The 13,700-nt window shown below is 43.7% G+C and overlaps 1 protein-coding gene across 2 annotated transcripts in view; it reads left to right on the plus strand.

Moving 5' to 3' along the window:
• Positions 1-13,700, plus strand: part of rsrc1 (arginine/serine-rich coiled-coil 1) — a 68,924-nt gene that overhangs the window by 10,115 nt on the left and 45,109 nt on the right. For both annotated transcript variants that reach the window (XM_085916780.1, XM_085916779.1), the window contains exon 4: positions 4,352-4,522. In XM_085916780.1, coding sequence (XP_085772906.1) covers positions 4,352-4,522 — 171 coding nt within the window. The remainder of the gene's footprint in view (positions 1-4,351; positions 4,523-13,700) is intronic.

Raw genomic sequence — 13,700 nt, forward strand, 5'->3', positions numbered from 1 at the left:
CTTTCGGCACAAATTCGTCTTTTGCCCTCATCGTCGGCTGCCCGGCGTAGGTTCGTATAGATCTAAGGATCTTTTGAACTCTGCTAAATGACTTGACCTTGTGTGTGTAACCGTGTGTGTGCATTCGGGTGGGTGGTCCGCCCGCCGTCTCATTTCTGCTTCACAGCCCAGCCAGCCTCGCACTGCAGACGTTTGTGTTGACGCTTGCTTAAATTGAAAGCAAACAGCCGATTATGACAAATCTAAACATTGCTTTTATGACGCAGAGGGAGGACCGAGGGGAGGGTTAGTGGGGAGGGAAGAAAAAAAAAAAAAAACATCTCTGTGGATCTTTTCATGCTCTGCCTTTGCTGTCTTAATTGTCTTCACAATCACCTACTTTGCAGCCAGCGATTCCTTGTGCGTGAACCGAGGGAAGGGATAATGTGACTGCTTGGAAGCAGGAAGCAGCTTGGGAAATGATTTCAACAGCTCTCATAATTAGAGGAATATCATAAATTAAACTTGTGTCTGCTGTGGCGTTTGAAGAGCACTCAAAAGTAATAAATTCTGGATGGTTAACATATTTGCATTCCGTTCAGCTGGCAGCGTCAGGCGGGAACAGCTGTTTTCCGCGTCTTTTGGCAGCGGCGAATACGCATTGCTCACTCAAGGTGCTTTTTAGACACATTGAAATGCCAGGGATGGGGGAGAAAAAAAGAAAACAAAACTGAAAAGTGACTTTTAAGTCGGAATACTAAACTGCTGCTGCGCGCCGTCAGTGGAAATAACTCGACGTTAATGAAGTTCTTCAAATGTAGCCCGTTTCTTTTTCAGTTTGTCTCCTGTTTGCTATCGTTGACGCCAAGCAAGCTATAGTTTGTGTTTTGTTTACTCAGATGATCGTGTTTGATCAGAGTGCATTGGTTCAGGATGTATAGAAAACAAGCAGTCCAAAAACATCGGATCGCCAGCTGTCCAATCAAAAGTTCCCAATGTGCTCGTAAAAGTCGAAAAGAAATGTCACGTTCGAAATCCTGCCAATGTTGAACGATTTTAATTGAAAACTATTGTGAGCTCATTTAAAGCATCTCTCAAATTCTTCAAACGGGTTCCTGGTCACATTGGGGTCACTGAAATATTCGCTCAGAGCGGCCTAATGGACAGGGATTTTATTTTCGCAAGGCAAGCCGGGCTGTAAGAACTTGACTGGATTTGTTGTTCTTCTAATTATGTCAGCATATCTGGACAAACAATGCTGGACTTTGCTGCTTGGAGGTTTTTTGGATTGTAGATGGAGAAAAGAGGAAACAATCTGAATTCTGCAGAAATTGCTTGAAGATAAGAAATTGGTGTGCCGACGCTCAGCACCCTACACGGTATCAATAATGACTCGGTCGGGGTCAAATGCCAACGGAGGCGTTCACCTGTATCTGACGAGCGTCATATCGCGTCGCTGCCATTAATGTCCAATTTTCAATAAAATACAGAAATAGAATTCTGACCGATAAGGGTAACACACCATCCGGCTTCACGTAATTACCCCAATGGGCTCCGGTGAAGGGATCATATCCCGGCGCCCACCGGAGGGAGGGGAGGGGTCAGCGGCGATAAGCGTTAGCCCGGCTCCCGACGTGCCGCATAATTATTCGATTGATAATTCACCGGGAAAAACGGTGCCGGCCAATTGCAGCGGGCGGGATTTAATGGAGATGGCGAAACGAGGCGGGGAATGGTGAAACAAGCCAGCGATGGGGGCTCATATGTGGGAGCAAACAGCAAGGGCCTTTTATTACAAATGAAAAATATGTTTAGGCCACAGGGACACCTATTTTCCCTCGGAGATAATAAGGCCAATGAAATGTAAAGCGGAGGAAAGACTCGGCATGAGGTCCGGCCGCAAAGGTTTATCTGCGCTCGCCTTGCATTAGCCCGTTTATCCCCAGCTTTAAATTAGCTAATCATTCTCCAAGGGGAAGGACTTGGTCAGGAAATTGACATTTAGCAGCACAGGCTCACTCTATTAACTACAGTCAATTTAATTTGCCGCACACCCCCAGAAGTGGGCTGTTTCTTCACAGGGAAGAAAAGAGAGAGAGAGAGAGGGGGGGAGACAGAAACAGAGACGGAGATTGTGTCGAACGCATCTGCGGCTTCTGGCCGCAGTTTGCTTGGCGCTCAATGCAAGACGAAAGCTTGGAACGCTGCGATTCTGTCCTATTTTTTTTCCCCCCCCTCATGTACTGTTGATTACAAACATGCGCAGGCATTGTCAACACACAGAGTCACTCATTCCAAAGTCTGTTTGCGCCATTGATGAATTATCTCGCCTGGATACTCCGAACCGACCCCCCCCCCCCCCTCCCTCACCCCAAATGCCAATGTTTTTCTTTTCCCTTTTCCCATTAGCTGTGATTCTCTGTGAATCTTAACGGACGCTTTGGTGCACACTGATAAACACACTCAATCATATTTGATCAGATGTTTGATTAAAATGGGCGCTCACGCTTGCGGTTTTGCTCGGCTGCGTCTCGACAAAAGGTGCGAGGGAAGTAATTGCACGCAAAGTAGGATTCATCAAATGAGAGGAGTATTAAGTGAAGTGTTTCAAAGTTTAGGAAATCAATTAGTCTGGAAAAAGTGAGTCTTAATCACCAGTCAGGTTTTTTTTTTTTGCTGTTTGGAGTTGCCTACAAGCATTCTAGTTTATTTAAATTCAAAAGTCATTGGTAACTTACAGTGGATGTAAAAGTCTACACACCCCTGTGCAAATGCCAGAATTTTGTGATTGTGAATTTTTATTTTTTGACATTTAATTTGTGTTTTGAAATTGAATTTTTCTTTTTTTTAAATGTCAAAGTTTTTTCTCTTTATTAATTTGACCTCCAACCTGTCAATAATCCAAATGGGGGGGAAAAAAAATGCCCATTGACTAGAAAAGCCTACTAGAACATCCGAACTTTCTGTAACCTTAATCAGAGCACTTTAAACGACTCTCTTCCTAAAATAGATGCGTCCAAAATCGTCCTTTTTGACTGTAGACTTAAGCTTCGCTTCTGTCTTGTCGGATGGCCCAAAACCCCGACTGCAACTCTTTTCCCCACCCGAATCGCCTCAAAATAGCGCAACCCGTCCCCGCGGCGACGGCGACGCTCTCCTCGGCTCCTAATTGATTGCAACAGTTGTCAGACTGTTGTCTGTTTGTACGGTGACAGGCATCTGAAGAAAATGATTAGTTTTCTGTCGGCAGAGAGACAGCTGTGGATGTCCCAAACTGCAAACTAATAAAGGAGGGGGGAAAGCAATAAAGCTTGTGGACAGCAGGTTTGACTGTTTTTATAGACAAATCAATAAAATGATAGATGATGGAAAATAACGATAGCAGCTGATTTCTACTGGGGTTTCCAATCACGATGGCCCACCAACGCAACACTGATCAAATGGTTTGCTTGAAATCAAGCAAGTATTATTAATATTATTATTAATAAACGTTTCTGTATGGCTTCATGTTAGCTTTTTATGTCTGTTGACATGTGTGGGTACAACTATGTAGAGAGTACATCTCCAACTGTAAATCTTTTGGAGACCAGGGGGGTCAGCTACGGGATCAATACCGAGGAGCGGTCCTCCTCTGAGCCTAGCTCTAATTGGCTATATCACCGCAGCGTGTGTATGTGTGTGTTTGATTTTATGTAACCGTGACATTATGCCCACACAGTGAAAAATGAACGCGGAGCGCTTAAAGGAAGCCTTTTTGGTGACAGTCACAAGAATTACATTGCCTCTATCTCCTCTAACGACTCCACAAAGACAGCCGGGCTGTCGATTTAATCTACTTTTCCAGCGGTTTGGGGGGGGGGGGGACGTGTTATCAATTCTTTTATTATATCGTCTATATGTTATTGTCAAAAGTATTGACGGAGAACCACAGAGAGCGTGAAAGAGAACTAAAAGTATGAGTGATGCCCGATTGAAAATCGCAACCGTCTCGAGCTCACTTTAAAAGTTGGACCGCAATCTATTCGGTGGCTATTTTGATCTGGTTGTTTTCTAAAAATGTATATATAAAAAATAAAAAATATATAAATATGAAAATAAAATTGTAAAAAATATATATATTTTTTAAAATATATATATATTTTTACAATTTTATTTTCATATTTATATATTTTTTATTTTTTATATATACATTTTTAGAAAACTATAAAATATAGTTATATACAAATATAGAAAAAATATATATATTTTTTGAATGTATTTAAAAAATAGATCAAATATATGTGTACATAATATGGACCTCTCACATCTCAACACTGTTGATTATTTCTAGCCTTCAGGATTCTGAAACTTTGTTTAAACGTCTGTCTTCTAGGTCTCATTCCCGCCACCGGCGCTCTCGCAGCAGGAGCAGAGGAAGCCACGGCCGCCGAAGAAGCCGCAGCAGAGAGCGGACCCGGAGCCGACATAAGGGCCGCGATAAAGACAAGGGACGGGATCGGGAAAGGGACCGAGAGAAGAACAAGGACAAGGCGGAGAAAAAGACGTAAGTGATGAATAACCCGCGACACGCAAACGTACACGCGCCAGTCGACTCACCGCTCCCGTGTTAGTCCTAATGTCCACTCCACAGAGAACACACAGAATATAACCCAGGGCAAATATGAAGCTTAGTCTTGGTGCTCCTTCTATCCATCCGTCACTCAATCCTTTGACCCATCGCTGCTTTCTCCTTCAATTTCTTTCTGCAATCAAACATGGGCCCGCACCCTTTCAGCTAATCTGATCCAGTTCCCCCTTGTAAGAAAAGATGACACGGTGATAGAGGAGTCCAAGGTTATTCCATTTTTTAGCGACTTTGTTCAAGTTTGCAACTTTTGCCGCTCGTGGTCTGCCCGCAATAAGTCTTGCTGCATAATAAGATTCGACGATTCTTTGGTGTCTGTCTTGGGACAAAAAAGTGGGAGATTGCAACCTTTCATTGAGGTCTGCAAGCGTACAGGTTGTTTTGCTTCAGGGCAAACGACCAGAATAGCATCCTTAATTCTTCGCCAATATTGCATGCTTATATATATATTTATATATATTTTTTTTTTGCTCAACTGCAGTTGTTTATTAAATATTTTTGACAATATATTTGGAGTTGTTTTGAGGCGATTGATGTTTTTCCTATTCGGGTTACTCAGAGCTGAACAATAGCCTTGTTTGAAAAGAATACACTGCCTGTTTTATTTTTGTGTCCGTGTGTGTGTGTGTCCATACACAGAATGAGTTTCGCCCATTTTTAAAACGTCAGATTGAACGTTGATTGATGTATGTGTGTGCTTAAGTGATGCGCACCATCTGCTCAGCCTCATATCAGTGTGGGTGGACTGAACTCACAAGTTAAAATCAATCCGAAGTGGGTGCTTTATGGAAATTTTCACTGTCTAGCCAATCTCAATTTATTAGCAAACCTCAATAAATTTCAATCTCGTAGGAATACAATAACAGATGCACAGTAAGTGAGCTCTTCCAACCGTTGTACCTACGTCCAGCATTTAGTATGCCAGTTCCAAAAATAGTCATTTTTTTCCCCCCCCAAAAAATTGTGCGTAACTTAAATTGTCCGTACACAATGACATTTGTAACATGAGGTTCCACTCTATGGGAAAAATGTAAAAGACGCATTCCACATGTCTAGTGAAATAATTGATATCAAATGTTAACGCTGACCAGCTCAGCCTGAGCTACCGTTTGACATAGAAGAAATCCCACAGTCGTTCAAATATGCAACACGGTGCCAACTCCGTGTGCGGCGGCGTGTTTAATGAGCACCGCCAGAGCTCAGCTAGCCATCATTTTGTCTTTAAACAGACTTTAAACAGAGTCAAAATTATATATCATAGATATATAGTGGCTATATATATATTTACGGTCGCATATTTTTGTTTTGTGTTATTAATTTTGTATTTTAACAGGTGGCATTTTGCATCATTTGAGTTTACATGAGGCGTGTCGTGAAAAAAAAATCCCCCCCCCGTGGACCGATTCAGCCAATCAGAACGTCTCGCCGCATCACCGCTGGTGTCGTCCTCTTTTTGAATTAGGAAGTAAATAAAGCCAAAGAAAAATCTTTCATCTCCCAAGGTCGTTGAACAGAGAGGTCTTAAAGCGTTTTTCGATCTTCCCAAATTCATTTTCAGAACGCATGCCGTTTCTTTTAAAGAAATAGCGCTTCTATATTTGCTGTCATTATATATTGCTTTTCTTAGATGGCTATCAGGAAAACAAATAAAGCTATCAAAGAAAATGTTAAGCCAGGCAACTATATCTATTTTCTTATTAAGGTTTCAATATCCTTCAGCGCCGATAGGAATCTCCTTCTTTATCGCTGACCCCGCTTGAGCTTGTCTTCATTTGAGCGGACATATGAACTTCCGAGGTTTGTGTGTGTGTGTGTGTGTGTGTTGTGTGTGTCGCATGCAACCACCTGTAGCAAGATTAGATGCGGTTCAAACTGCCTATCATTGAAAAAAATAATAAAATATTAAATAATATAAAATTATAGAGTACTAATAAAAAATATAATAATAAAATAATATAGTAATATTATAATATAATCTTTTTTTTATAAAAAAAAAAACCTGAATTAGATTATTCGTCAAAATCGTTCAGCCCTCTAGCAGTTTGGAAGCTACAAACTCCCCCTTTTAAAAACTCAATGGTAAACTTTTTCGACTCGCCTCTGTGGGCTTCGTCACGTCGTTATCGGCAGCCTAAACCGGGACGACGCGGTAGATGAGCAGGATGACAATTGCTCCTTTCGCCCAAGAAAGACAGCTGACAGATGTGAAACGTTTGAGGAATATTTTCAACTCAAGGATTGCAGATGTGCATCCTGTCTGCGCCCGCCACCTTGTCTTCTCCCTCGTTTCCTCTCGTCTTCGTCTAATGGTGATGTCGGGGACGGGGGGGGGGGGGGGTCTTATTTTAAACCCCCGTGATCTGTATCACTTGGCTCGCAAACAGCGCTCACACTGTAGTACTCCAAGCTCATTTCCATCCAGGGTTCCTTGCTGGGTGGGAGGGGAGGTAGGTGCGAGGGCTCAGGAGCTTTTTTGGAGAGTCTGTCAGGATGAAAGCGGGACGGGGGGGGGGGGGGGGGGTTCAGAGCGGCACCCTGACAACCCACATTGTTGTGCACGCGCTGTTGTCGTCATTAAACATTTAGCGCTCCTCTAGTATGACAGCAGGCAACTTGGTGCTCCGCCGGCGTGTTTTCATGCAAAATTCATTGGAAACGACGTCTTGTTAAGAGATCTTGTTGCTTTTCACCAGTGGCGAAGGGTTAAGTGGGTGATTGGAGGTGCGCCGATGTGCGCCGGCCAGGCCCGACGTCTTTTGTTTTCCCCCTGGCTCTGTATTTGTGCTTCAGTGGTGGATTTCCTGGATTCCAATTTTTTTTTTAATGGAGTTAGCCAAATTAATCACCACATCGGTGGCATATACTTAATGACGCGTGCCACCGTACGATCATCTTCTTTAACTTGTGCGAAAAAGTGTGCGCTTGCACCAAAGCACATATTGTGATCCTAAGTGGAAGACTCAAAATGACAGATGGGCCGTTTGTCAACACAAAAGGCAACACAAAATGCTGTAATATGATTATAACATTTCCATCAAATGTCCAATTTTAGAAGGTTATTTTCGAGCCTCATCTGCTATGCCACGGGTGTCAAACTCGAGGCCCGGGGGCCATATACGGCCCACCGCATCATTTTACGTGGCCCGCGAAGACAAATTGTTCATTGACTTCATGTGTCAATACTAAAATTGCAAATTGTTTTCACTTTTTAGAAACGACAGATAATTGCTAGCAATTTTTTATTACCATGCCTCTTTTTAGAATATTCGAATTTTTTTTTACTAGCGTCTGATTTTCAAAGCTCGTTATTCATCAGTTTGTTGTGTAGCCTATACTGTATATAATATATGCGTTGACAGTCATAATGGCCCTCCGAAGGAAACTACGATGCGGCCCGCGAGAAAAAAGAGTTTGACACCCCTGCGCGATGGGATGCGAGGACGGGGAGGTGACGGAGACAACATTGATGACATCACGCCACGGGAGTAGGAAGCCCAAAACAAAACATTTTGCTGTTTATCACGTCTAAAAAGGCAAACGGATAACTCCGACTCGCCGCACCCTTTCGCTATGGCGCCACCGCTGATCATTTCCAATAATTGGCACGATGGGACTATTAGTTGTTGATACAGCTGTTGTCGTGCCCATTCTACCCGCCGTTCCTCTATTCTGCTCCCCCTCCCCTCCATCTCAAAGCAGACGGTTGTCCCACAGAGTCTGGGTTCTATTTGAGATTTTTTTTTCGAGAGAGATTTTTTTTTTCCCCCTTTGCCTCCATTGCCTTGTGCTTTCTGATGGTTTTCTTATATACAATATATATAATGTATGAGCTGTGTCGTTCGTTACACGCTCAACGTGCTAAAGCGCCTTAAGACGTTGTGAATGGACGCTATAGAAATCAAGTTGACTTGACATGCACGTAATGGTGAGCTGAATCTCGCAGACAGGTTAAGTGTAAAAGAAAACACGCTGTACTCGCGGCGTTTTTTTGACGAGACAGGGAGCCGGAGCAAAAAATAACAGTAGCGGGTAGTCGACATTACGTTGTTAACGTCATTGTGGAATTAGTTGTTGACAAATCGGCGAGTCTGTACAACCTCGAGTTTAGATTTTTTTCTCCTCTGTCACATTTCTCCACCTGAACTCTAATTTTTCTCAAAATTTACGCTAACCTTCGGGCGTTGCATCATCCTCGATAACGAGGTCTTCCCAATTAAGATGAACTTTTATTCTGTGCCGGCTCCACCTGTCCTGGTCTCTTCCGAGTGGTTGGGGCTCGGAGAGACATCTTCCCCCCCCCGTTTATGCAAACGTAAAGTAGCTGTAATGAGCTTTAGGTTAAAGATACCAAGCGAGAGTCTCCATTTCATGAAAGCGTCTTCTGATGTCTGTGAAAGCGCCTCTGTGTTTACCGTTTTTCCACATTCCAAAGCTTTGGGAGCCGAACATGATTTCTCATTCATTCCCGTTTGATCCCATTCAGTGATTGCTCTCATTATTTCCTTTCCACTCTCTTCGATAAAACTGAACAGTACCCTGCTTCGCCAATGGGGGTCTCAGCGGGAGCCTCGGGCCTCCGCTTGGCTAGCGCTGCTCCATCTTTTCAGCCTTAACCTCTGAAAGACGTGTTGCTGTGAGGCACAGAGAAAACAAAATAAAACCCACAAACACACACACACACACACACACACACACACACACACACACACACACACACACACACACACACACACAGTTTGTGCTGGTTTTAACTCCCTCCTCGTTTCACACCGAGGAAAAGATTGCCTGCTTCTTTGCCGCTGTTCAACATCTATCAGCTCATTAGTGTCGGTAATACACTGTAAGTGTACAAAGTGTGTTTTTTTTTGTTTTTTTTTGTATATAAGTAGGTAGCCAAAGCCTGCGGCATCCTCTCCCATGTGCATGGGTGGTATGGATGTGTGACCGCTGTTTTTTGTGTGTGTGTTTGTGTGTGTTTGTGTGTGTTGTGTAAAGGACTGGAGGCTGTGTCTGTAGAAGTGTTGCTTAGGGGAGGTAAATGAAACTACAAACAGCGTCTTCAGAACCTTTGGATAATCTCACAGTGTATTAAATCAATGAGGTGTTTTATTTGTTTATTAAAAGCGGTTGAGTTGCGCGCTGGACTTGGGCCATGACTATTATTAGATGCTCTTTTTGCCGTGAAGATAATAATGAGTAAAAGTTGCTTCTGAGCAGCTTTAGAAAAAAAATTTGAAAAACGTCAGCCAGTCATTCGTCAAATGGCCTCAATTGTGCACTGCCGCTGTAAAACGAAATATTTGATCACGAAAACATCATAGCGGAAACATATTTGTCTTAATAGTCTTTGCCGTGACTTTGGACCACAAAGGGCCATGAATGACCCGTCCAAATGTGCGCTTGTGCCTGTGTGTGAGCAAAGTGTGTGTGTGTGTGGGGGGGGGGGGGGGGGGGGGGGATCTGGCCACTTTTAATCACAGGAGAGACACCCCCAGTGAGCGATAGCGAGCTGTGACAATCCACTTAGTGCGCTCTGTAATCTGCTTAACCATTTAGTGAGTTGTTAAAGGAGTATGCAAATAGTTGCATGGGGAAAAAAAAAACCTGACACACACACACACACACACACACACACACACACACACACACACACACACACACACACACACACACACACACACTGGCTCTAGCTGGCGATTTGTAGCGCTAACACATTTAGCGTTGTGAGTGTGTGTCCGAGTGTGTTGATGTGTTGGAGACCTGCTGCAGGCACGAAGAGAAGCCAGGCCTGGAGCGTGATGACAGAGACCAGATCCGGCCAAATAGAAGTCCCCCCCCCCCTCCTCCTCTGCCCCCCACCCCAAACGTGCACACACACACATGCATGAAAAACACAACCCTCCCCAATCCAATTACCCTGTTCCCCTCTTTTATTCTCTCCTGTCGTCTCTTTGCATCCGTGTATACCTTAGTCGCGCTCGCCTCTTCTTTAAACTTTGTTTTATGCAATTTGACTTTCATGGAGCAGTTTGCGAAAGATCTCGCCTCGCCTCACCGCCGCGGTTGTTTACGGCTCCGAAGTCAGGATCGTACGCCGGCCGGGTTATGAGCACCAAACACGACAGGCCGCCTCTGATTTAGAGCATTATGTAAATGCACTTGTCGGCGAAAATATGTTTTTCTCTCGCAGGGAAAAAAAAAAGGGTTGTGGGTTTGTTTGGTCCGGCGTTAAAAAGAAGATTGTTGTGGCACACTGTTAATGTTTCATTTTCTCGCCACTTCAGGGGCTTATTCATCTGCACTTCACTCAAGTCTTTATAGCAAAAGACCGCTTTCCTCCAGAAAAACAAATCACAAAAAGTAAGTTTGCCATTGATAAAATATTACTTTTTTTTTTAAAGGCAGTTGACGTCAAGGTGTCTCAGAAGAATTCCAGATTCATATTTAATATTTGGATCTCAAAATATTGTTTGCAACTATACTTGAATCCAAATGTGTATCGTTGTCTTTAATTCTTTCCAGTTGACTTTATTCTTGCTGAAAAAAAAAAATTCTAGATTCATTTCAGGATATATTGAACAAGTTGACGCTTGTGTTTTGGTAGCAAACCCTTTTAGCAGTTTGAAACAGCCGCCGCGTCTTAACCCCTTTGTGCCACGCTTTCCTTCAAGTCCGGGAGAGACGCACGAGAGCGTACACGCCGGCGCTCGCCCCGCAGGCCGCCGAGCGCTCGGGGCCACCTCGCTTTGTATTCTGACGGACAGGCAGGCAGAAAGAAAGACTCACCCCGGGCTAGCGATTACGTGACACGGCAGGACTAGCAACGGCGCTAAGAAAAGTGCAAAAGGCACGACTTGCAGATGAAATGAATAACAATGTATGCGACGTGTCTCGCCAGACCTTCGATAACCTGCACGCCGGAGCCGAGTCGCTGTGACAGCCCGGTCTTTGTGGACACTTTATCCTGCCTGTACACTTGTAAGGTAGAGCTGGGATAATCGCACCTAATCTAATTAGGACTAAAGAGGGCCATGACTGAGGCTGGCCAGAGGCTAGCGACATACACACACACACACACACACACACACATGCACACGTAGCTCAGCAACAAAATCCTGTTTGCATTCGAAAAATAAGGTTGTCATATTGATTATGCAAATCAGGCGCTAACCGCGGCTAACTGCCTCTCGGGCCAGCCGGTTACAGCTGACACAAGCCAAAGAGAGGAGGAAAGGATTAGGACAGGTTTAGCTTTATGCCAGCGTTTTGCGTGTATTGCTCCCCCCCCCCCCCCCCCGATTCTCTGTAGGCTGATCCTCGCTGCTGCTTTGCCATGTTTTTTTGTCATGCAGAGTGACTAGATCACCTGTAACAGTCTTTTTGGATTTCAAATGGAAATATGTTGAAATTGGAAGGGGCGGAGAAATGAGAGGAAAATGTCACGGACTCGCAAATGTCAGACGAGCTGTTGCCTCCATATCAATCTGGTTCATATTGATGAGAGTTAATCGGCCCGATTTTTGTTTATCTTTTCAGATTTTACATATTGCAACATAAGACAACCGAAAAAAATATATAATTATTTTGTAATGACTCAGTTGTCAGAATTTGAATCTGACAAATATCGTGTAAAAAAAAAAAACGATTTCAATCGTGAATATTTTTAAGATGCGATTAAATTGAGCTTGATCATAGAACAAATTCAAACAGTCTGCCAAGCCGCCGATATTGGCGTTGTTCTCATTTTCCAATCTCCGCATCTCAATCGTATATTTCAAGCAAATTGCTGAAAAAGTTCTCCAATAGTTTGTTGTCAGATTGTAATTATTGACCATATAAATGTGTGCCAATACAGAATGTGCATTGCTTCTGCGCACACGCCTGTCTAGAGTTGTGCAGCCATATTGCTCTCCCCTCCTTCAGAAGCTCTTCTCGGGCTGAGGGTACAATGTCCAATTGAAGGGCAGGATTGAAAGTGATTACCTTGTTAACTCCTGGCACCCGCTGCTAGCTTGAAATAGAGCTGAGCGCCAGGGCCTGATTTGCAAATGAATAACCTTCTCGCCCCCACCCCCGCCCCCCCACCTCGTCTTCCTCCCGCTCCTATTTTTCTTTTTTGTCCATTTGATGCCAAGATCATCTTTTTATATTGTGCCATGACAGATGCTGCGCGAAGCCGCCATTGTTCCCCATCAGTCTTCTGGCGAGCCAAAAGATTTCCACATGTGATTTTAACAGTGACAAAAATCCCACCCCTCCGTAGCGGCGCTTTGCTCTTTGTGTATGAGCGCAGCAATCTCCAGACTTTGTGAGCAGAATGTTGGGTGGTGTCATTGTCTGCTTCTCGATAATGGAGAAGTAGCGCTCTGATTAGGGAAGCCTCTAATTGGGCGATATGAAAGACGGCCGCCTGCTATTGAAGAAACCGCCGGGAAATGGATTGCTCTCCGACGTTTCCCCCTTTTGCGTTTTCTTTTGTGAGCTATTGCTTTCACTCTATAAAGCTGGAGAAAAAAAATTCTTTGCCTTTGCACTGATTTGCTCCAAATATGCAAGTTATTGCGATGGTCAAGTCTTAATTACAGGAAATATTTTTCTTGGACGAGTGTTCCCGTGTTCCCGCGTGACAACGTAATCTAATGCCACCGCGTGTTAATCGATTATAACTGATTAAAAACACATCATCGACGAAATTTAGACATTTTTTGACAACTTGTCTTTCCATTGTGACGTTAAACAATAAAGGACAAACAGTCCAATGTTTAGCCTGTAATTTATACATATAATGTTGCATGTGTTAAGGGACCAAAAAATAAAATCGTATTCATCATTTCGTCACTGTCCAAACTAGGGCCTGACCGATTAATCGGCCTGTCAATTTAATTGACCGATTTTAGTCGACCTTCAAACATTTTCCGGATTTTAGGGTGGCGGAATTAAGAATTTAGAGTGCTTCAGTGATAAATCTCAACCATGCTCTTACCGACAATACCATCGGGTCCAAAAACCAAACAGTCCATATTCCTCTCAGGTCTTGCACGGAGAATTGACAGCCCCCCCCCCCCCTTCCCCCGCTGACATTTGCCCAACTTGTTTG

This window comes from Syngnathus leptorhynchus, chromosome 7 (assembly GCF_054491065.1).
Source record: "Syngnathus leptorhynchus isolate UIUO chromosome 7, UIUO_Slep, whole genome shotgun sequence".
In the NCBI taxonomy this organism is placed as follows: domain Eukaryota; kingdom Metazoa; phylum Chordata; class Actinopteri; order Syngnathiformes; family Syngnathidae; genus Syngnathus; species Syngnathus leptorhynchus.